The sequence below is a fragment of the Anneissia japonica genome, unplaced genomic scaffold (genome assembly GCF_011630105.1).
Source record: "Anneissia japonica isolate Jap-2015-1 unplaced genomic scaffold, ASM1163010v1 scaffold3293_len478364_cov160, whole genome shotgun sequence".
Lineage (NCBI taxonomy): Eukaryota > Metazoa > Echinodermata > Crinoidea > Comatulida > Comatulidae > Anneissia > Anneissia japonica.
In genome coordinates this window covers 153,166-176,771 of record NW_022743266.1, presented here as the reverse complement: position 1 = coordinate 176,771, position 23,606 = coordinate 153,166, and the positions used below count along the sequence as shown (strand labels likewise).

General features: G+C 33.4%; 3 protein-coding genes across 9 annotated transcripts in view; all 3 read right to left on the bottom strand.

Moving 5' to 3' along the window:
- Window positions 1-5,809, bottom strand: part of LOC117119403 (steroid 17-alpha-hydroxylase/17,20 lyase-like) — a 20,055-nt gene extending 14,246 nt beyond the window's left edge. The window contains exons 1-8 of one of the 3 annotated variants that reach the window (XM_033264203.1): window positions 5,484-5,511; window positions 4,584-5,010; window positions 4,347-4,456; window positions 3,643-3,791; window positions 2,550-2,729; window positions 2,160-2,253; window positions 1,543-1,701; window positions 357-565 (exon numbers count right to left, since the gene is read on the bottom strand). In XM_033264203.1, coding sequence (XP_033120094.1) covers window positions 357-565; window positions 1,543-1,701; window positions 2,160-2,253; window positions 2,550-2,729; window positions 3,643-3,791; window positions 4,347-4,354 — 799 coding nt within the window. In that variant the 5' untranslated portion in view covers window positions 4,355-4,456; window positions 4,584-5,010; window positions 5,484-5,511. Of the gene's footprint in view, window positions 1-356; window positions 566-1,542; window positions 1,702-2,159; window positions 2,254-2,549; window positions 2,730-3,642; window positions 3,792-4,346; window positions 4,457-4,583 lie in introns of all 3 variants that reach the window. The other 2 variants (XM_033264204.1, XM_033264205.1) reach the window with 2 other exon arrangements.
- Window positions 5,810-7,256: 1,447 nt separating this feature from the next.
- On the bottom strand, window positions 7,257-16,027 carry LOC117119405 (steroid 17-alpha-hydroxylase/17,20 lyase-like). 3 transcript variants are annotated; one of them, XM_033264210.1, is made up of 10 exons: window positions 15,686-16,027; window positions 14,215-14,357; window positions 13,735-13,914; window positions 13,125-13,218; window positions 12,028-12,186; window positions 11,268-11,476; window positions 10,944-11,072; window positions 10,592-10,828; window positions 10,233-10,331; window positions 7,257-9,856 (listed from the first exon to the last, which is right to left on the bottom strand). In XM_033264210.1, exons 2-10 carry the CDS (start codon window positions 14,354-14,356, stop codon window positions 9,597-9,599), a joined length of 1,509 nt encoding a protein of 502 aa, XP_033120101.1. In that variant the 5' UTR covers window position 14,357; window positions 15,686-16,027; the 3' UTR covers window positions 7,257-9,596. The 3 variants fall into 3 exon arrangements, with proteins under 3 accessions (XP_033120101.1, XP_033120100.1, XP_033120102.1); XM_033264209.1 differs by having other exon boundaries at window positions 15,662-16,024; XM_033264211.1 differs by lacking the exon at window positions 15,686-16,027 and adding an exon at window positions 15,543-15,658.
- Window positions 16,028-17,207: 1,180 nt separating this feature from the next.
- LOC117119400 (steroid 17-alpha-hydroxylase/17,20 lyase-like) overlaps window positions 17,208-23,606 on the bottom strand; it is a 12,033-nt gene continuing 5,634 nt past the window's right edge. For 2 of the 3 annotated variants that reach the window (XM_033264199.1, XM_033264196.1), the window contains 9 exons: window positions 23,338-23,511; window positions 22,915-23,094; window positions 22,399-22,492; window positions 21,671-21,829; window positions 20,559-20,767; window positions 20,301-20,429; window positions 19,970-20,209; window positions 19,485-19,583; window positions 17,208-19,077 (listed from right to left, as the gene is read on the bottom strand). In XM_033264199.1, coding sequence (XP_033120090.1) covers window positions 18,818-19,077; window positions 19,485-19,583; window positions 19,970-20,209; window positions 20,301-20,429; window positions 20,559-20,767; window positions 21,671-21,829; window positions 22,399-22,492; window positions 22,915-23,094; window positions 23,338-23,479 — 1,512 coding nt within the window. In that variant the 5' untranslated portion in view covers window positions 23,480-23,511 and the 3' untranslated portion in view covers window positions 17,208-18,817. The remainder of the gene's footprint in view (window positions 19,078-19,484; window positions 19,584-19,969; window positions 20,210-20,300; window positions 20,430-20,558; window positions 20,768-21,670; window positions 21,830-22,398; window positions 22,493-22,914; window positions 23,095-23,337; window positions 23,512-23,606) is intronic. The other variant, XM_033264197.1, reaches the window with a different exon arrangement.

The window sequence follows — 23,606 nt, the reverse complement described above, 5'->3', positions numbered from 1 at the left end:
TATATATATACCTGTCTCTTATACACATCTAGATGTGTATAAGAGACAGATATATATGTATATATATAATTCATCAAAGAAATTTAAATATATATATATATGTATATGCATATATATGTATACATAATATACATATATATTATATATATGTATATATATATTATATATATATATATATATATTTGCGTCAACAAAGCTGTATTAGTCAGTAGTATAAAATATAAATGAAATAAGGTTCAAATGAAAGCTTGTGTCTCAATACATATCTGCTCATAAAGAAGGTGCTACAGTAATTATTTCATTTTTATAATCTCCAAGATAAGCCTACTTAGATTTTAGTGTCAGTTTCCTTTTACCTGGATCAAAGCTCTCTCTATGACATTCTATTTCATTCAGTATCAGTGAATGGAATTTAGCAGCATCCTTTTTGAAAATATAAAAATATGGATTTGGAACATGACGAAACCATGGGATAAAGTCGGCAGTCCATCCATTACCAAGTCCTTTGACGACTTTTCTTGAATTTTTCATAATATTGTTAAGTCTTGGATCATTCACTTCATATCTACATATGAAAATTATAAAAAAAAACAGTGAAAGCCAAACTAGTGGCGGTGCCAGGATTTCCCCCGACGGTGGGTCCAAGGTCCCCGACGGGAGGGCTGATGTCCCCGACGAGGAGAGAAAATTGGGCGTGTTTTGGCGTCGATTAAAACCTTTTGAAAGTGGTCCAGGGGACGTAGCCCCCAGAAAATACGATAATTTAGGGGTTTCAAAGGATATAATCGATTTTAGAGTCTGTTAATTCAATTCAATTAATTTTCCAATATCAATATAAACAATACAATTATCAGCAAAGGATTTTTTTCTCCCCGACGAATTGTGGTTTTTCTCCCCGACGGGGGTGCAGGCCTCCCCGACGGGCAGCTGTAGCCCAGCCTAGCCCCCCCACCCCCACTTCCGTAGCGCCGCCAGCAAACAGACGCCGTCGCCAAGCACTCATGGTGAGCGTTTATGAATTCCTCAGAACGAATTGCATGTCCAGCTTTAGGATTACATCATTTTTTTGTATAATTCACTTGCGCAATGCGAGCGTCAGACGACGCGGGGCCGTCTGCTGATTTCGGTGGCACGCAGTCTGAACGGATCATCATTAACAACGAAAGGTTGCGCGAGCGTCATGGCGTCGCATTCTCCAAAGAATCTAGTCGGTTGACGACCGTCGGCGCAGCGAGTACCCATGGCTTATAGGTTCACTTCATTTGACACGAATTATTCCATTTGACACGCATAAAGTGTGTTGGCAAATGACCAATAGCTGATAGTTCCTTGTTTAATAGTAATTTTGACATAGTTTTTGCAGTATACTCATGCCCCTATTAGGAGCCTATTTTTGACTTATGCGATAGTTTTAGTGTGCACTTGTGTCTTAAAAACAGCGAAAACGTACATTGGCAATGCAAGTGCAACAATAACTATGATACATTTGGGAATATTAAGTAGAAATTAACTTTACAAGAATAGAACTCAACCGACACATACCTGTGACCAAAGCACATGGTGGCAATTGCATTATAAACAGCAAAACCAACGACGTCGTGGGGGTCAAAGGGTCCTTTCAGCTTCTCTGTCATAATTTCTTGCAAGAGTGGTCTGATTTGTTCGGTAACGTTTTGTAAATATTCACCAGATGCGAATTTTCTTGAAAGAAATGTTACAGCAAAAAACATTAGCAAAGAGATGAAAATCTTAAATAATATAACAATTATTATAATACAAATATATATATATATATATATATATATATATATGTATATATATATATAAAAGACGCTTGTGGTAGTATATTTCTTTTAAACTTATATTATATATATACTTTTGCATGCATATATATATATATATATATATAATTATATTTTATTAATTCAAATAGTGCTCAAATTAAACAACCGTGATGTTGTTAGTCTATAAATGAGATACATACCTGGATAAAGGAAAATTATTCCTTTATCTAGACACAGAGAGACTTCATGTACATATTATGAACCCATTTATATAATGCATGTAATGTAACCTAAATATCATTCTATGTTTTTATCATCAGTTCTAATTTAGTTTACTCTAGTACTCTATTAAATGCATAAATTCTTATGTTAAACCTGATAGCGGAGTGAGCTAGCATACGATGATGCTTCCAAATTGAAGTAGGCTGGGCTGCAGTGATATCTTGTTTATCGTCTGTATACCAGTCAACTTTAGGGGAAAAAACCAATAATTAAACAACTTAATAATAATAACAACAAAAACAGCAACAACAACAACATTAAAAACAACAACATTATTATTATTATTATTATTATTATTATTATTATTATTATTATTATTAATTTTATTATTATTTAACAGTAAAACTTTATTGAATTCGAAATATCATTGAGAAGCAATAATATATTAGCCTTCATTTACAAAGAGAATTGTTATTAATTCAAATCCTTATTCTTAACATTTACAAAACTGTTATTAAGAACAATGATAAACGTGAAACTTACATAGAAATGTACGTGGACGTCCACTACAGTCATTGGGCTTTGTCAGCAACACCTCGTGTACCAACTCATAGTTGTTAACGACGACGGCCCAATATGATCCCAGTTTTATGGAAAATACATTTCCATATGTTTCTGACATTCGCTTGAAAGTCTTATAAGGTGGAACATCTCCTATAAGATCTTTATAAATAATTGAAAAAGATAAATAATTAATATAATATTGTATGCAATAATTGCGAGAGACAGTGCTCAATGCATATATTATAAATTATAATATGCAGGACATTTACATATGTTTCTGACATTCGCTTGAAAGTCTTATATGGTGGAATATCTCCTATAAGATCTTGATATATAGTTATAAAAAAGATAAATAATTATACATAATATTGTATTCAATAATTGCGAGGGACAATGCTCAATGCATATATTATAAATTATAATATGCAGGGAAAATTCTATATTCTTTATATATATATATAATAATATGTACATATATATATTATATTATTATTATATTATTTATATTTTATAATGTTTCTGACATTCGCTTGAAAGTCTTATAAGGTGGAACATCTCCTATAAGATCTTTATAAATAATTGAAAAAGATAAATAATTAATATAATATTGTATGCAATAATTGCGAGAGACAGTGCTCAATGCATATATTATAAATTATAATATGCAGGACATTTACATATGTTTCTGACATTCGCTTGAAAGTCTTATATGGTGGAATATCTCCTATAAGATCTTGATATATAGTTATAAAAAAGATAAATAATTATACATAATATTGTATTCAATAATTATAAATTATAATATGCAGGGAAAATTCTATATTCTTTATATATATATAATAATATGTACATATATATATTATATTATTATTATATTATTTATATTTTATATATATATATACATTTATATATACATATATATGTATATTTGCAGCTTGATAATTTTAATTATATATATATATTACATATATATTTAAAACTATAAAGCTGCAAATATACATATATATGTATATATTATGTATATATAGATATATATATATATATATATAATTCACTAAATGTCAGAACGTACCAAACGTGCTTCCTATGATTGGATAAGGAAATGGTCCAGGTGGCAATCCAGGTGGTCGACGCACGTTTATGTACAACCACGTGGCGACCATGATGGCGAGTAATAGAAGCCATGCGGGTGATGATGGAAAATCAAATTGAAATATCATCCTAAAAAAAATATTAAAAATTAATTAACGTAATTCTTTCTGTCTTGATGCAGCGTCCAAAAGTAAATTCACATGTAAAATGTTGACTTATTAATATGTTATGTATTTGAGGTTTTATTACCGTTACACAGTATTATATCGTATTATTATGAAGGGCTTTCCATGGTAATATTATTACAAATGGAAGGTAATATTATTAGGTGATAAGCTATTATATAAGACCTCAAGAATTTTAACCGATATTGCTTCAGTATCTGCAATTACGCATATGTCCTGTTTCTTCTATGAAGAACTAAAACTAAGTTTGATAACTGTTTTTGGTAGCTGCACTAGTATGTTGACTTTGAAATGGACTTTGAAGTTAAATTTAAACAGTGGAAACGAGGATTTTTTTAAAATAATTTTTTTTTTAGATTTTCTTTGTTTAAAATGTATGTATAAAAATACAATCTCAAAATTTGAATGCATTTTGTAGTCTTACTGATACTAGGTTAGTGAATTGTCTGAAAAAATTCGTGTTATAATTCCAAAAAGATGGAACAGGTTATCTACTGACCTAGTCATGGAATATACAAGAAACGCTATTAGCTATCAATAACATAATGACAGCGTTGACGATAAGTACAGCTGATTTCCAAAATCGTATCGCAGTATCTGAATAATTATCTTATGAAGTGAGAAGAAAAAACTGACATTGATTCAATAATTCTTATCTTCTCAATGCTTATTTATGAAAGCATAAAATAGGACATTTATAGTATATTTTTTACTTCCATAGTATTAGTATACATACCTTCGTTGCGAGCGCCACTGCTGACAAATACAGTTATGGACATTGGCTCAGCTTGATTATTGAGAAGATAAGTATTTGCGCAGCTTTGTTGTCAGGTTTTGGGTCAATTGGACATTGGGTCAGCTTGATTGTTGAGAAGATAAGTATTTGCGCAGCTTTGTTGTCAGGTTTTGGGTCAACTGGGGTTAAGATAATTGATGGCTATTAGATTGCAGGACAGACTCACGCGTCTGTAACCACCTGACGTTTTTTACCCAAACGGCGATTCGGCACAAATCATGTCCTAAATAAAGATTAAAGCTGCGTTTACACCCGATCCGAAAAGAAATGCGTAGGACGTGTTCGTGTGAACGTGCTTCCAATCTGTAGTACAGTACCGTAGGTTGCGTCATCCCAATATCTTTCTCACTGTTTGTATACCATTCAACTACGATAATAAATACGATAACAACCATTATAATGAAATTTATAAGAATAATAAATATAACTCAATATAATTCAGTAATTATAAAACAAAAGCCCGGCCAACAACAATTATAATAATCAATAAAAAATTCTTCTTTCTCCAGATAGGCCTATGAGAAAAATAAATCATTTTGAGTACACAAATAGAGAAATGTTGACCTGATAGAGGAGTGAGCTAGCATGCGACGATGCTCCCAAGCTGGGAGCATCGTACATTTAAAAAAAAAAACATATTTAAGTAATTCATTATTACAACTGCATTTTACAATTAAAAAAAAAAGGAAAAACACACATTTTAATTAACAAGATCTAATTAGCAAAAGTAATTATGTAATCATTGGTTCCTAATGGAAACCGGAAAGACGTTCACCAGGAGTAAATTCTGGAAATTTAGATACAGCAATTTCTCATTTAAAAATAAACATTTGAACTTACTTAGGAAAGGAGACGATTGAAGCAACTCAATTGAAACGTCAAGACTTTCTCAACTACAGCAGTTCTTTTCATAACTACCTACGTGGTGTACTGCAAGCTTCAACATATGTTATTACTTCGCCATGCAAACCTTCAACCAATAAATTTGTTATTCTTTTTATTTAATTTTTATAATTGTATTATCTAATCGTTTTCATATACTCATTTGAAAAAAAGACATAGGCTTACGATACTAAATGAACACAGTAACAAGGTATGCCTCACTAGAGGGGTGCACAAGTTGTCCCAAAGTACCCTGTGTCCCACTTTTGAACAAAATGTCCAGCTTTTTGGAGACCATCCATAAACACTGGTACATGAAATTTAAAGCAAAAATCAGCTTGTTTTGGAGTACTGTACTGCCCTCTTTACCTTTCTTTTCTTTCTCTCTTTTTCTCTTTTTGAGGCCAAGTTTTCCTCTGGATCTGCCCTTGTACCTGTCTCTTATACACATCTATTTTTCTTTTTGAGTTCCCATATGTATCTGGAGAGTTCGGTGCTGTGTTGGTGTTTCTTCCTCTTGAACGATTGTGTGTGGTTGTAGTATCTGGATTTGAAGGGTGGCTCTGTCAGTCTGATGTAAACTTTAGGGTCGTCTTCGTTGGTCTTTTCCACTTTTGCTTTATAGATGATGTTAGAGGCCAGGCAATTTCCTTGGAGTGGGCATTGCTCTTTTTTTCGGCAGTTGCAGGTTCTGTGGTCCAGATCGGGTTTGTTGTGGTTCGAAGCAGTTTTTGCGTTGTGAGATTTGATAACGTTGGCAAAGTTCGGCATACAGCTGTAGCTGACTTTCACCGTGTTTCTGTTAAAGATCTTGTTTAGTGGGTTCTCCTTTGGGAAGTTCTTATCTATGAGTTTAAGGAAGGATCTGCCGATGTTGGTGGAGACATTCTTGCTGTATGGTGGATTGAACCAGATGATGTTGCGTTTGCGGTTGCGTGTTCTTTTGGGCGGATATTTAACGTAGGTCACATATATATATATATATATATATATATATATTTAAATAAAACATAAATCAAGGTAGCCGTTAACACTGTTAAATCATATATAAATCATCAAAGAAAGGTAAATACAGTGTTCGAATATATATATATATATATATTTATATGTATGTATATAGGGCCTATATATTAATATCTCTCATTATCAATATCTGTAAAATATTCATATTTACATATAATAATGTTTTATTACGATAAAACTCATCACTACGTACTAAACATGTTTCCTGCGATTGGATAAGGGCATGGTCCAGGTGGCATCCCAGTAGGTCTAAGCATGTTCATGCACAGGTCCCACGTGATGACTACGATGGTGATTATTATAAGACCAGTAGACTGAATGACTGAATATCAATACTGTGTATCATTCTAAAACAACATTCTAAAACTATTACATGTGACTTAACACATCTCTTTGGTTTCTTTACAAATTTCAAATAACTTGTTTCGTATTTTTCTCTTAGATTTCATGGTTTCTAATGAAATCTAGTTTCTAAAATCCACATTGTTATAAAATTAAAAATGTAACGATGACAATACCATTAAAGGTAATATTATAACTCTATAATATCAGTTAATTTATAACGTAAGTAAATTACTTATAAGGTACATAAATGTCTACGCATGACAGTAGTTTTAACTACTGCTGATATATCATATCACAGAAATAATTTACGTTTACAAGCCAGCAAATATACAATGTGTAAAGTGACTGGAATTAGGTTTTGAATACATTTATTGATTTTATTTCGACGTCCCTATATTCTCAAAATTACATCGACGTGGCCAATGCCAATACTCAGTTCATACGCCTACGACAAGAACAAAGTACTGTAATCAGTACGTGTAGGTCTACTTCACTTAAAAAACCCATTACACAATAACAAAACCGTTACTTAAACGGTAGACTTAAAGGAAAGTGTTGTACCCTTTTGTGATATAACTTTGGTCATTATAGACGTGTCGACAGTGTATGAACAAGTCATCTTGGCCATACCTTTACTCCTCTCTGTTTTAGTATTTCTGACACTTGAATCCCGTAAAAGATAAAACGTAGTGGTTATGTCTACGCAAAATTATGCAAATCCCAACACGATGATTGGTTGACTTGCCTTTACCCTAAAACATAACTCTGCTTATCTTATTGCACTACAGAATGACGTAAGATCGGCGTAGATGCAGCCACTTTAAAGATAAAATGTCCGTGTTCAACAATTATTGCACGTTAGTAAACAAAGTGCAACCACATGTTATAATTTATGCAAATACGCCTTGCAGGCGCAGAAATTGAAACTGCACATGCTCTACTATTCGTATCGTAACAATTATAATAGGAATTATGCCGCTAATTTCTTTTTTTTTTTAATATGGCCATTTGTGTCATCATTTAAGTGGACAGTGGCTTTTCCCAGTCCAAAAGGATGCTATGGACAGGGGTAGTGGCGGATCCAGAAATTTGAAATAGAGGGGCCTAAAGAGGGACTTTTACAGAGGGAAAGTCTATACTACGTCCTCGGCCCCACATTGGTTGGGGCTGAGGCAAGCAATTTTATGAATATGGCACCCATAGACTCAAAATTTAAGTTGAATTTTCTCTTTTCTCAATTTGTTTTAAATTTTGAAAAATGTATGGGGGCTCCGGGAAGGCTGGTCCCCTATCCCCCTTGAATGCGCCTATGATGGGGGGGGGGGTCAGGTCAAGTGAGGATGACCAGTCATACACAAGCTGAACACCTGTGAAATATAGGAATAACCAGGCCTGAATGCAAATTCAACGTTTGATATTAAATGCTTAAAAGAACGATGATTGTAAATGGCAGTATTTACAAGTCTTTCTAAAATTTTGCAAATTATTGAAGTAAGTGAGATCGGGCTATAAGAACTGATGTTATTTCTATCACCCTTGCCTTTGTAGATTAGTACAAGATGGGCAAATTTCCCTACACTTGAACTTACGGTTAAAGGGATACGTTTAGGCCGAGCATTTTAAACCCCTTATCGTACCAATGTCTATGTAACTCCTTTTAAAACAGTGAAGTGTTTGATGAGCTGACAACTCTCGATGGAAGATCGTTTCTGAAGTTAATCACTCGTTGAGAAAAGAAATCAACTCGAACTCTGAGTGTTTTATTCAATTTTGGTTTGAACATTTTCCAGGGATGTCCTCTAGTTATATTTTCTTTGCGAAATTGGAAAAACTGGTCTCTGTCTATCTTGTCGAAACCTTTTATAATTTTAAAAGTTTCAATCAGGTCACCTCTCCATCGTCGTTGTTGATGGCTATACAAATGTAGTGGTACCTTTCTAGACTGCTATATAAATATACGACTATTGACCATTGACTACTGCAGAGACAGGTTGAACAATTCTGAAAGTAGGTAACATAATGACGTACATCTTTAATTGAAATAGAATTCAGGCCACAAACCTTATCCGGTTTGAGGCCAGAAATTATTTTTGCAACTTCGGAAAATCCCGATAAGATATCAATATCTTTGAATTCAAGATCACTTAGAGGAGGAATTTGAGATATTTCAGAAAAACAACTTTGGAATTGAAAAAAATTGCAATGTACCGGGCAGGTTGTCACAGATTTGGTTGTCATGAACAAATACTTAAAGCCTATACACTACTATACATCATTACAACATGGATAGGTTAAGTTTATCTCTTTATTGTAAACAGGAAAATAAACAGATAGATTAAAATAATTGTAGCACTCTGCCCTAATGCCAGGTAATTGGTAGTAGTCGTGTTAGTCGTAAAATATTAACATGGAAATAAGAAAAATGTAACATTCAGGTAAGAAAGTTTAATACATGCTCCAAATATTGAAATGCACGCCATCGTGTTGGGGTTCAATATATCGACATTAAGTATACATCATCAGGATTAACTTACATAAATAATATTTCACTAGTCAGCAGTGGATGCTGGATTCATCCCATATTATAATACAAAACTGTGAAAATTCTGAAATACTAAATACAATTTAATCAACAACTAATATTGTAACAATATTTTGTATATTTAATTAGTTTAGAGGTCATTGCTTGTATCTTAAGATAATTTAGTTGATATCATTTCGGAGAGTAGCAACAACTTGGAAAGGCTTTGTAAAATTTAGAGCCTGTGGGATACCACTGACAGCTGCTGGGCCTTCCTCACCCGGTGGCTTGGAGAACTTGTAATTCTGAATTAACCACGTAAAAATAAGAAAAATTTCGGCTTTCGCCAAAGATTCGCCGACACACACTCTACGACCAGTGGAGAACGGCAAGAAGCTTGGTAGACGTTGCTTAACAGAGTTTGATGAATCCAAAAATCGTTCTAAAAATGAAAAAGAATTTAAAATAATATTGAATGAAAAACATGTAATATTTTAATAATCTGTTATTTATGTTAAAATAGGCCACATAAAATGATTTTTGTTTCGAAATTTGAAGAAAGTTTAATCTTAAAATATCGTGCCACAAAACAAATTCAACCGTAGCTTGGTGCTTAATTTTTTTTATCTGGTAGGTAATCCTATTTTACTTTAAATCATTTATATGACATTGTATTTTTTGTAAAGTAATCCCACTCTTCAATTCTCATATATAACATATCCTGTAAGTTGCGATTTACTCACTGTTGATTAGAAAATGTTTTAAAATTTAAAAGTTGCCCAAATTTTCTATAAAAATAAGTTACTAGATTTACTAACCTGGCAGAAAAACCTCTGGCGCATCCCAATATTCTGGATCCATGTGAAGAGCCCACTGGTTTATTAACACCCATGTATTTTCAGGTATCTTGTATGAGCCTAAAACATCGTATTATTATTAAACAGTATTAATAACTATTGTGACTAGTAGAACATCTTCACTTCAGAACAAGCTTTCGCGTAAAGGGCCATCTAGGCCCCTGGACAAGGTCTAGAAACATTTACCGCAGAGAGATTGCATGCCTGATGAAGGTAAAACAAATACATATGGATACGATGGAATATACAATGTTAACTACTGCTTAAAATTTCAAACAAAATTTGACAATATTTTAAAGTTCAAAGAATAATTGCCTTACCAATAGAAGAGTCTTTAAGAGCTCGATGTGTAACACCAAGCGGTACGACTGTCCCAAATCTCATTACCTCCATGATGGCAGCCTCCGTGTACGGCAACTTTCCACGGTCACTTAATCTCAGTGGTCTGTGTCCAATGACTTCGTCCAGTTCTGTTTTGATGTTTTCCTGTACAGTCGGGTTGTCGACAATACAGGCGATAGCCCACAGTAATGTAGTTGATGATGTGTCTGTACCAGCTGAAAGAGGATATAATCATCAAACACGATCAAGTTAAACCGGTAAAAGTTTCTATATTATTGAAACAACAAATTAGTTTGGTTAAGAAAATCCCGACAGAGAGAATTCGCTTACCAAAGAAAAGATCTGCCACAATTTGTTTGATGTGTACGTCTGTTAATTTACAGGCGTGGTCTTCACTCCCTTCTGATTCTTCTCCCTGCGCTTGTAACAACAGCTCTATTAGATCATTAGCGGGTTCATCTGAATAACATAATAACTTCGATAAAATACCTTCAGCGGAAATTATCCAGTCTAAATAGTATAGCAACTACAAAATGGAGTCGTTGTTTTTTAAAGCTTCTATCAAATCGTCCAGTAATGTACTATACGTAAACTCAAGTATATTAGTATCTTGGCTGTTCACTTTCCATAAGATAGGCCTACAAATCTGTTTACCTGGACTGTATCTTTCCAAATGTTGACTAACTTCTTTTTTTATCAAATCGAAGAATTCTATACTCGTCTTCTTAAATCTATTGACTTGCGGACTTGGTAAGAATCGAGCCAAGGGAATGAAGTCAGCAAGTGTACCGTTTCCAAATGCTTCATTAATTTCTTTTTGTAACTCGATGAATCTAATTAATTCAGTGTCGTTGAATTCATACCTATACCAAAGGTAGGATATATTAGAGATCGAAGTTTCATAGAACATTACATAAACGTTACACATCATAAATTAACAACTTCACTCTATTCGCTCACTAAGAAGTGCAAATGTGTATTCGAGACGTACAAATCCCGAATTTGTGTGCTCGTAGAAGGTTAACTTTCTTACATACGGTCGTAGTTGCAACTTCATAAACTACGTATACGTAGTTTAATAACATATTTAGTTAATAATGCGGGTCAGTGAAGATAATAATATTGTACACTTGCAATAAACAGTAGCCAAATAGGTTAGGTTAGCGTATGTCACATTTGGCCAGAGATATAGTAATGAGCAAACGTTTTGTCTGACCAAGACCATGTTTTCTGGATTATGATAAAACATTTAACATAATTAACATTTACGGAAAATTATTGTCTGTCCTACTATTGTAATTTGTTAGGCTGAGGATAGAGTTCACTGATCTATTGCTTAAAAATGCACCCTATGTTTTACAGCCTGTATCCTCTTGTATCTACTAAAATGTATTTCTACGATAGGCCTACTTACTTATGCCCAAAGCACATTGAAGCGATTGCATTATAGACTGCGAGTGTGACGACTTCGCGCGGATCAAAAGGTGTACCAGCCTTCTGCGTCATTACGGCTTGTAAACGGGGGGTAATTTCGTCTATGAGATTCTCCAAGTATTGGCCAGTTGCGTATTTTCTAAAAAAATATTCATCATAATGTATAATATATTACTACTCTATAACTAATATTTACTTAGGAAAGGAAATAGGTATCTAGTTAGGTGATTGCCTTTTTTTACTTTTTATGACATATTACTGCCTAACTAAATTCAATTATAATTTATTATGTTAATTATGGTAGATATTAAATCTCCCAAACCTTTCTAAAACAATCATCACACGAGTTCATGATTTTAATAAAAACAACCATTACCTCCCATGAAACATCATTCTTCCTGGTATCAGTGGCGAAACCAAGAATTCGATATAGAGGAGGGCCCAGGGATGCACTTTTACAGATGGGGTATACCAAAAAAAAAAATGATTATGGCCTCCCTAAATAGCCGGAAATGCACTCTTAAACTTAAATTTGAATATACTGTAATTTATTTTTTCTCCATTTTCAATTATAACCTTTTATTTTTTGTGTGCAGTTAATTATAAAATTAAAATTTCGAAACTCATAAATTATGAATTAAACTACAAACGGAAGAAAAGAAAAATAGGTAATTCATTCAGCAGGCTGATAGCGGCAGGAAAAAAAGTTTTTTTTTTAAATAAAAATCTAGTCTTCCTAGCATTGAGAGGGTGGCATCACTTACCACTGGGAAATAACTCACTGTTCATCAAAACATGATGGAATTCATCTTTCATGATCTCAATCGCTCTTTTGACGATTAGATCTCTGTAGATATTACTTAGATCAATTTGGTTTCAAAGTTTTTGCTTTTTGTGTATTGCTTATGCTCAGTTTTAATATTGATTTTTGATAGATGTTTAAGGCCCGACGTACGGTAGGATTTTTAATATATTTTCGCGGGTTGTAACAAAAATGCTTTTCTGCGCATGTGGCCTTCGAGAATCCAATGTGCCTGAATCGTGCACATCGACGATCGAAAGTGGTTGGATACTAACCTGATAGCCGTGTGAGCTAGTTTTCTGTGGAACTTCCAAGTTGGAGTGGGTTGAGCAAATACAATATTCTTTTGATTGTCACTAAACCAATCCACTAAAAACAAAATGACAATAATAAAAATAATAATTTTTTGTAAATTTTACGTACATTTAATGTTAAATTTCTATTGAAAACATACATACATTTACAAGACACACTTAATTATATTTCTTCATTTTATTTGACTTTGTAATTTTGTCTACAATTGTTTGATACATTACACAAATTGGTAAAAGTCTGCATTAAACATGATACCGATGAGGCAAAGTATTTGACAATGTATTTTGGAGACATGGGTGCCCTCAATTGCAAGATAAATAACTTATAATATGACCATCATTATTAAAATTTATTATTATTTATTTGGGCTGGGATTTGGTTAGAATTCATCCTCCGGTGCTTAAGCAACAATCAACGTCGCTCTAATACCCCTTTTCTTTATTGTCTTAGAAGCCCCATTCTAGACGGAAGTCAAGACACGATTATTTATGTCCCTGCAAATGTGGAGATGTGCAGGATTGATTTTGGTTTAATAGAAGTTCTAAAATAATTACACTTAACGGGACTTACCCATATAGAGATTAGGGCGCCCACTAAAATCATTTGGTTTCGTCAACAAGGCTTCTTGTGTCAACTCGTAATTGTTTATCACCACAGCCCAAGAAGGACCAACTTTGAAAGAAATTATAGGTCCGTACTTCTTAGTCATACCTCTGAATATTTTCTGCGGTGGTGTCTTCCCCAAGAATACTTTAGTTTGAGAAAAAAAAAAAAAAAAAAAAAAAAAAAAAAAAAAAAAAAAAAAAAAAAAACCTAATAAAACAGATAAAATGCCAAGAAGTGTAGAATTAGCAATTCATATTTGTTTTTATTTTATAATCAGAAATTATAGATGCAAAGTTTAGAATATGATATTTCCATAGCACAGACTATAAAACGGAGTCTACAGATAAAACAGTATTATTTATTTCCTCTGCCAAGAAAAGTACACTATTCACATTATTTAACAAAATATGTGTGAAGTTGTAGAATATCATTATAAAATATTACTTGACACATTTCCAATGATCGGGTAGGTTGTTGGACCCGGTGGCATTCCAGTTGGCCGCCGTATGTTCATGTATATCCATGTTATTAAGAATAATACTACTGCTAATAGTAAAGACACGTCGGTCGTTATATCCTCAAACATCCTAAAAACAAATGGAACAGATCATCTATGACGTAGAGTGCTCGATATCTCAGATCATGGAGGTATACAAATAGTTTTAAAAATATTTTTATACCTCCATGCTCAGATAGAGCTTAGAAATAAAACAATAGCAGATGAACATAGTAATTTAGTTCGACTTCCTGATTAGCCATTTAAGTTATAAACCCTGGAATATTGTGTCATTCATGTTTTACAATTCGCCTGATGAGTGTGGACCTGTGTGGTCATATGAAACAAATTTGTAGCGATTAAAGATATGAAGTAACCAAGTCCATCTGCTATTGTTTTATTTCTATATATATAATATACGGTATATATATTATATTTATATATATATTTATATTTATATATATAAAAAACCTTAACACACTTTATTATTTATTACGTGCAACGTGATATATATATATATGTATGTATATATAGGCCTATATATACACATAATATGCTATGTATGCATATATATCATATATATATATATATAATATATATATATATATAACCTCAACACGGTTTATTATTTATTACGTGTAACGTGATATTTATATGTATATATAGGCCTATATATATATATATATATATATATAATATAATATAATATACTGTGCTATATAGAAGGAACAGCGCCATCCTAAAGCTTTGTTTCTGATCGTTATGTTTACATTTTAGCTGCTGCATATCAATTCCTATCTGTAACGAGCCAGCTAATTTCGCACAGCCTTGTTGTTTTGAAGTATTTTGCCTTTTAATATTTATACACAGTATGTATATAGTATGTATGGGTATATAATACGTATGTATGTGTGCATGTGGGTGTGTCCACGGGTGTGTTAATACGATATCAGCTGAATATTGACAATACGGCGGGGATGTCAACTCTGTCGATGTTTTAACGGAAACCTGAATAGAATGAAGTGTACAGACCTCTAAATGAGGTCAAAGTCAAATGGGCTTGTATAAAGAGCCTCAGGTCATTGTACCAACAGTAATTGTATTGTTACATGATAGAATCATTATACAATTAGACGTACAGGAGTTTTCGCTATATACAACTCTGTGTGTATACTGTTATCATTTGACTAAAACAAAAAACAAAGTCTTTATTTGTTATTGTTACTTATTGATGCATTTTCACCCATACTTAATTTCCCCTAGTCTATAGGCTTACCCTACATAGGACCCTGTAACATAGGCTTATTACTGTTTTGTTTGCAAGCAAAGTATTTGCCAATGAACTGTTACACTATTTGAAAGAAACAAAACAATTTCAACAGGCTAAATACGTACTGTAAAAAACACGGGTCAGCTTACTTCACTGCTATGCATACAACTCTGTTGTAAACACTTTATGACGGCTTCTTTGCAGAGAACAGTGTCTAGGACCTTGTGATCTTGGTAATAATTATTTGAAACGGTTGTCACGACCGGATGCACAGTAAATACACGTAAGAACATAAATCTAATAGGATATTTGGTCGTATTCGACTGGTCTGGTTAAACCACGCCCACCTGCGCAGTGGTAAAATTCTATTTTAAACGAAGACGATCAGTCGAATAGAAAACTGGTAAATAATCAACAAAACAAAAATGGCTGCATAATGGCTGCGTAATTAAACCTGCTCCGGATTGTGGCAGAATGGGTTTTTCGTAAAAAATGTTTTCATCCAGTTTTTGAATTCTGTTAGCCTACAATTTCTTTTGACTTCAATGTGCTTTAAATTTTGTAATTTTTATTAAATATTGTTGCTAAACTGACCAATCGGCCACATTTTTGGTCACGTGTATAACTTAACGCTGATTAACGCACTCTGGTTTACGTTAATTTTCGTTGTCAATGAAGTATATTTTACGAACCAGTCTAATGAAAATAATACTCAACGAAAATTAGTACTCAACGAAATGAACCAGTCGAATAAGCCCATTGTTAACTTATGGATCCGCAAGTGATCACGCGACTAGCCTCTTTACAGTAATTAGGCCTACATAAAAGAATCAAAGTACGTGTAATCAATTTTTTTAATTCAATGCAGCGTATTTTTCTCACGGTACAGGTTAAAGTACCATATTGGGCGTTTACAACGAGGTTATAACTATGGTTACACATGTAAACAGTAAAGTTTAATGTACAGTATAATCTAGCGGTTTGCGAACGAAAATATTAATATTAGGTTTACCTGGGAACAGTGAAATTATCCCTGGGTCTACTATATGGATGCTGTGCAAAAGAAGCCTGCGATCAATTTAGAAATTCCAAGACTTAAATCAGAAGTTCCATCTGATATGCTTATCTTGGTCGTCAAGACTACGTGTTTGGCCAGATGCCTACCTGGAACCATGGATATTCCTCCATGCTGGAACCTAGCACTCCCATTATAATAGAGTATTGTAATCATTTTAGCTCGGTACTCCTGAATAAGTGAATTCCCTAAGATTGCCCTTGTGTAGTGTGTGACATGAACTCAATCTTATTTCCCATCTTTTTTTATATTGTCCATTATAAGACATTTGTGAAAGCTCATTGTTGTTTACATTGTTTATAACTTTGTCAAAAAAAGAAAAAGAAAAAAAAAATATATATATATATATATATATATATATATATATAGAATAGAGATCAAGTGTCTTAAACTGTTTTAAATACACGTACATTTAAAGTACAAACGATTTAATTTGGAGATAGGTACGGTAGTTAGTTATGGTTTGTTCATTGCACTTTTAAATAAGCTGTGTTTATCTAGGTCTTTAATCAAAAACTCATTGACATTGCTATTTTTAATATCATCAATATCTAAGTTTTCAATATCATAATTACCGTTTGAAAAAAAGGTTTTAATTTGTTTTAACCAACTCCATTTAATATTTTTAACCCAGCATTTAACATTGCTTCTAGTGCTTTAAGTGACCGCTGATCGGTTTCAACGTTTACAGGTCTTTTTACAAACGTTATACGCTTGCATTGTCACAAGAATTTGCTATCGTAATTCCACCCCTTTTGCTTGTGTATCTTGTCGCTTTAAGTGTAAATCTGGCCATATTTAGTTGTAAATGTTCTAAAAGTTCAATATCATTTTTACCTCCAGACCACGTTCAACAAGCATAATTAACTGTGAAAATACCAATAGCCTTCCATAGAATGTCCCCGTAGTAAACGCGGTTAAAATCATCTTGATCGTTTAGGATAAATTAAATATACCCTGTTATTTAATTACCTCGATTCATTACTTCATTTATGTGCTTGTGATCTGACAAATTTTTTGATATTGTGCAGCCTAAACATTTGTATGTATCAACTTCAATAATATACTCTTCACCCAATTGAGTTATTTTTTATCATTCACCCTCTTCACCACAATTAATACATGTGATTTTTATGATTAAACCTTAATCTATATTTATTATTAAAATCATTTGCAATGACTAACATGCTCTGCAACTCCTTGGCATTGTTTGCTAATTGTACAACATCATCAGCTAAAAATAAAGAGCCCATTTGCGCTTCATTAATGCAGACTCCACATTTGGAAGACCGAAGTCATTTTGCTAACTCATTAATGTATATTAAAAATAGTATTGTTGACAAAACACATCCTTACCTTCTGTAACTTCGAAATAGTCAGTTTCAATTGACCCAAATTTAAATTTACTTTTAATCTTTTCGTATAAATTATTTAACATTGACCATACCTTTCCTCTTATGCCAACATTCCATGCTATGATTAAAAACTTATCACGCCACACGGTATCAACATTTTTCGAAAATCTAAAAATGCCATATAAGTATCTTTACCTTCACCTTGTCTAATAGATGCAATGCTTTTTAAAGTAAACGCATGATTTTCACAACGCCTCGTTTTTCGAAAACCTCCCAGGACTTCCGTAAGCAAATCACTTTCTTCAATATACTCAAAAATACAATTTGAAAGCAACTTATTAAAAACTTTACCAACACATGAGCTTAACATTATTGCCCTATAGTTATTTAGATCTGATTTGCTACCCTTCTTAAATATAGAACCACTATACCTTTATTTCATTCATCAGGAATAAGCTCCAAAGATGTTAAACGATTTAGTAGCAGATATAACGCATAATGCATACAATTACCTCTATTTTCTCTATGGTGTTGTTCCTTCTTGCAAACAGCCTAAGCATTAGGTTTAAGCTTGCTTAGTGTCCGCAAGTAAAACAATACCCACGATCAGAACAGCGAATGGTAGGCCTAGACAATGACGTACTAGTATTGAAATGTTCACTGATGCTATACATGTTATCGCTGAGGAAGAGCACAGGCTTGCTCGAAATATTAGAAATAAGATATTGCCTTGTGTCTATTATGTCAACGTATACGACTCTACTTTTTACATTCGTACTCATTTTATACTATTATGACATACGTGGAACCTGTCTCTTAATATATATCAATATCATCGTTATAATTTATTATTATTTGATATCATTCCGGGGAGTAGCAATAACTTTGTAAGGCTTTGGAAGATTTATCCCTTGTGGGAAACCACCGACCGCTGCTGGACCTTCCACGCCTGGTGGCTTAGAGAATTTGTAATTCTGAATTAACCAAGTAAAAAGAAGAAATATTTCAGCTTTAGCTAACGATTCTCCAACACACACTCGACGACCAGTGGAAAACGGCAAGAAGCTCGGTAAACGTTGCTTAACAGAGTTGGAAGCATCCAAAAATCGCTCTGAAGACAAAAAAAAAATAATTTAATTAAATTAAAAATGATAATACTCAATTGAACAGCTAGACTGAAGAAAGTGATATTTAAAGACTTTCCACATTCAAATGGTAGATATAATAACAAACTAACTTAGAATATCATGTAACTAAAGAGAGTTATATTTCTTTTTATAATATTGCTGTAGTTTGTTGTTTATTTTTATTTGACATTAAAGTGGAATTGATTATTAACAGTATTTTTTTATCTCGAATGAAAGCAAAAATGATCAGTCATCAAGCCTTATACCATTTTAAGCAACATCCAGTAAGAAGCGAGTCTCTCAATATTGAAGAAATATGATATATTATAACAAAATATCTAAATTACTAATTTTTCAATGTAATCGAATTTTCTGTACTGGCTTCACTAACCTGGCTGAAAAAGCTCTGGTGCATCCCAATATTTCGGGTCCACGTGAAGAGCCCACTGGTTTATGAGCACCCATGTGTTTTCAGGTATCATGTATGAGCCTAAAACGTAATATACAATCATAATTAAGCTCATTTGTTTTTTCTAACAGGCCATCTTGGGTCAGAGACTGATTAAGAGGCAATTATCGTAGAGAGATGTATTGTGGTTTAAAAAATGTTCTTTTGATCACACTAATAATTCAAGACTCTAAAAATAATTGCAATGGTTAGGTCAGGAAAAGGCATTTTTAATCCAACAAATTAAGTGGTGTTGGACAACTGGATCAACGCTTGTCGAACCGGCACTCTCCTGAACATCGCTGATCCACTTACACCTACCACTTAGAAAATGATGCTAGTAGTATTATGTTCGTTAATTAATGTTTTTAACTTGTTTGAAGATATTGTGTATAAAAAACGTAGATTCTATGAACTTATCCTCTTACCAATAGAAGAGTCTTTTAGTGCTCGATGAGTCACACCAAGCGGTGCCACTGTCCCAAATCTCATTATTTCCATGATAGCAGCCTCTGTGTACGGTAACTTTCCACGGTCACTCAATCTCGGAGGTCTGTCGAGTCCTATGATGTTCTCAATTTCCTTCTTAATTTTTTCTTGCGCAATCGGGTTGTCGACCATACAACCGATAGCCCACAGTAAGGTAGTTGATGATGTGTCTGTACCAGCTGTAAGAAAATTTACATTTTCATCAAACACGACATCCCGTAAAATCTATATTATTGAAATAAATAAATTAACATGTCAATCCTCACTTACCACTGAAAAGATCAGACACAATTTGTTTGATGTGTACGTCTGTTAATTTACTTGCGTTGTCTTCACTTTCTTCTGATTCTTCTCTTTGCGCCTGTAACAACAGCTCTATTAGATCATTAGCGGGTTCATCTGAAAAACACAATACGGTAATTATAGCAGAAATTGTTCCAAATTTAATTCTTTATAGTGATTAAGACGTTTTTCTTCTGTCAAACGTTATAATTTGTACTGTAATTGTTTGTAAATAATTGTATTTACCTGGACTATATCTCCTTAAATGTTGACTAACTTCTTTCATAATCAGCGCAAAAAATTCTGTAGCCCTTTTCTTAATTGTATTGACTTGCGGACTTGGTAAGAACCGAGCCATGGGAATGAAATCTTCAAGGGTACCATTTCCAAATGCTTCATTAATTTCTTTTTGTAACTCGATAAATCTAAGTAAGTCAGTGTCGTTGAATTCATATCTGTAGAATAAGGTAAACATTAGCCTACACACCATACTTTAACGACTTATTTCTCATACATTATAGGACGTATTAGGCTTAATAGAGTACTACAGTGTTACGTCACGATACCACGTGATACTACTCCGTTGCTATGGGCACAAAATGCGTTCAACCGGACGCCATTTTTCCACTGACAAACCATTGATCCCAATATCTAACGTAATTATTAAGATGTTGTATCTTAATTTTTCTTTGTAAATGTTATTTAAATTGATTAAATGTGTGTTCAAATGCTAATATAATATGTGAGCTTTTGTGTTTTTACTACATTTTCATGGTAAGGTTTTAAAATGACTACTCCAGAAAGCCTATTCTAACAATTAGGATTATGTAGTCATTCCTACCCTCAAGAAATTTATAGAATCGCCCACGTATTGAGAACTGTTTTCTTAAGAGCTCTTTGGATTGTGGTGCGATTTCATCATTTTATATATGCTCAAGGGTAAAAAATCGAATTTCCGTCATCTTGAACTTGTCCTTGGACCTTTTCCTATGAAAATTTAAAGGTGCCTTTCTTTGATTATTATGTTCTATTCCAATAGATTTTATGATTACTGTACATCCATTAATTAGTTTTTGTGTAATATTGTTAACAGATAGACAGTCAGCAGTGAGTACAAAACTTCCTTTGCAATTAACCTATCGTTTTGTTCTTTGACAAGACACATGTTTTCTAAATTAGACATATGTGTCTGTTCCACTGTTGTAATTTTGGTCTTATGACATCGATGATGGTCAGCATGGGACTCGAACACTCAGCCACGAGGATGCGAACCTGAATGGCAAAATCTGCCCCAAGCCGCCTTCACTGTGTTTTGCTCGAATGATCCTGAATCCACTATTTACAATAGGACTACTTACTTATGACCAAAGCACATTGAAGCAATTACATTATAGACAGCAAGTGTGATGACTTCATGAGGATTAAATGGACTACCGGCCTTCTGCGTTATGATTGCTTGTAAACGCGGTATAACATCCTCTATGAGATTCTCCAAATATTTGCCAGTTGCGTATTTTCTAAAAGAAAAGAACTTCGTTGTTATATATGAACACAACGATAGGATATATAGAATCTGTCTCTTATACACTATATATATATTGAAGAGTGGGATTGCATATATGCTCCAAGTGAAATAAAATGCAATGCAATGAAAAAACGGTGTACAATCATTGAAAGTTGACTTGCGGAACACAAATTTATTAAGCTTTAACAAAATCAAACGGATATTTCGATGGCTCCTGCTATCTTCATCAACGTTAAAGTGAGAAAACCTTGGAGATCTTAAATATACATAAAGAATAATAAACCAATCAGAATCAAGTTATCAATACAATTAGTTGATTGGACCACAAAATATAAGTTCAGTGACAAGTTAATGGGCGAATTAATTACAATTAAACCATTATAAGATGTCGGCAAAATGATTATGTAAGCGATAGTTTATTGGCGGTGCCATTGAACCAGCTTAATGCTAAGACTTATTTAACTACAGTAAACAATGACAGGAAATATTGATACGCTACAGCCTATGATTGCATCGGTAATACCAAAGTACACCAATGATCGAAAGTGGTTGGATACTAACCTGATAGCTGAGTGAGCTAGTTTTCTGTGGAACTTCCATATCGGAGTAGGTTGAGCAAAAATAATATCCTGTTGATTGTCACTAAACCAATTCACTGAAAATAGAAGTAGAAGTAATAGTAGTAGTAGTAGTAGTAGTAGTAGTAGTAGTAGTAGTAGTAGTAGTAGCAGTAGTAGTAGTAGTAGTAGTAGTAGTGGCAGCAGCAGCAGCATTAGTAGTGCTAATGATAATGATAATAGTGGTGGGGTGGTGGTTGTGGTGGTGGTATGGCTGTGAACCTTCGAAAAATGACTTTTTTTAGAGTTTAGTATTGAGGCAGCAATTGCGAGAGACGAGAGATCTGGTACGCAATGACTTCACGAGCATGCATTACAACGTTGTGTTTTCACTTTCGTTTGGCTCTACGTTGTGCAGATTACGTAAAGGATGGTCACGCATTTAGTGAATCCACTCTAGGGTCACGTCGTCGCGCATGTCAAACACTTCCTAATAATTACAACCCGTTAATGGACTTACCAAGATGAAGACTAGGGCGTCCACTGAAATCATTTGGTTTCATCAACAAGGCTTCTTGTGTTAACTCGTAATTATTGATTATCACAGCCCAGGAAGGACCAACTTTGAAAGAAATTATAGGTCCGTACTTTTTCGTCATATCTCTGAATATCTCTTGTGGTGGTGTATTCCCCATAAATACTTTGGTTTAAAAATAGAAGCATAAAAACAGATAATTGAAAAAAAGAACATGATGTAAAGTACAATTTCGATTTTTTTTAATTATAAATAATTAAAATTAATGTCAATCAAATCAATACTAGAAGCGGCGTTGAAGCCTAAGTATTCCTATGGTACAAGAATATAAAATGGAATTTATAGATAAGCCAGTAGGCCTATTCCCTTTTCGTTAAAAAGTTTTAGATAAATGTTATAAAATATTACTTGACACATTTCCAATGATCGGGTATGGTGTTGGACCAGGTGGCATTCCGGGGGGCCGCCGTATGTTCCTGTACATCCATGTTATTAACAAGACGACTGCTACTAATAGTAAAGATACACCGGTCGTTATATCTTCCAACATCCCAAGGATATTAAAAATAGGATATACAGGTACTGAAATAAACACAACGATAGGATATATAGAATAGGCATATACACATCTAGATGTGTATAAGAGACAGCCTGATAGCTGAGTGAGCTAGTTTTCT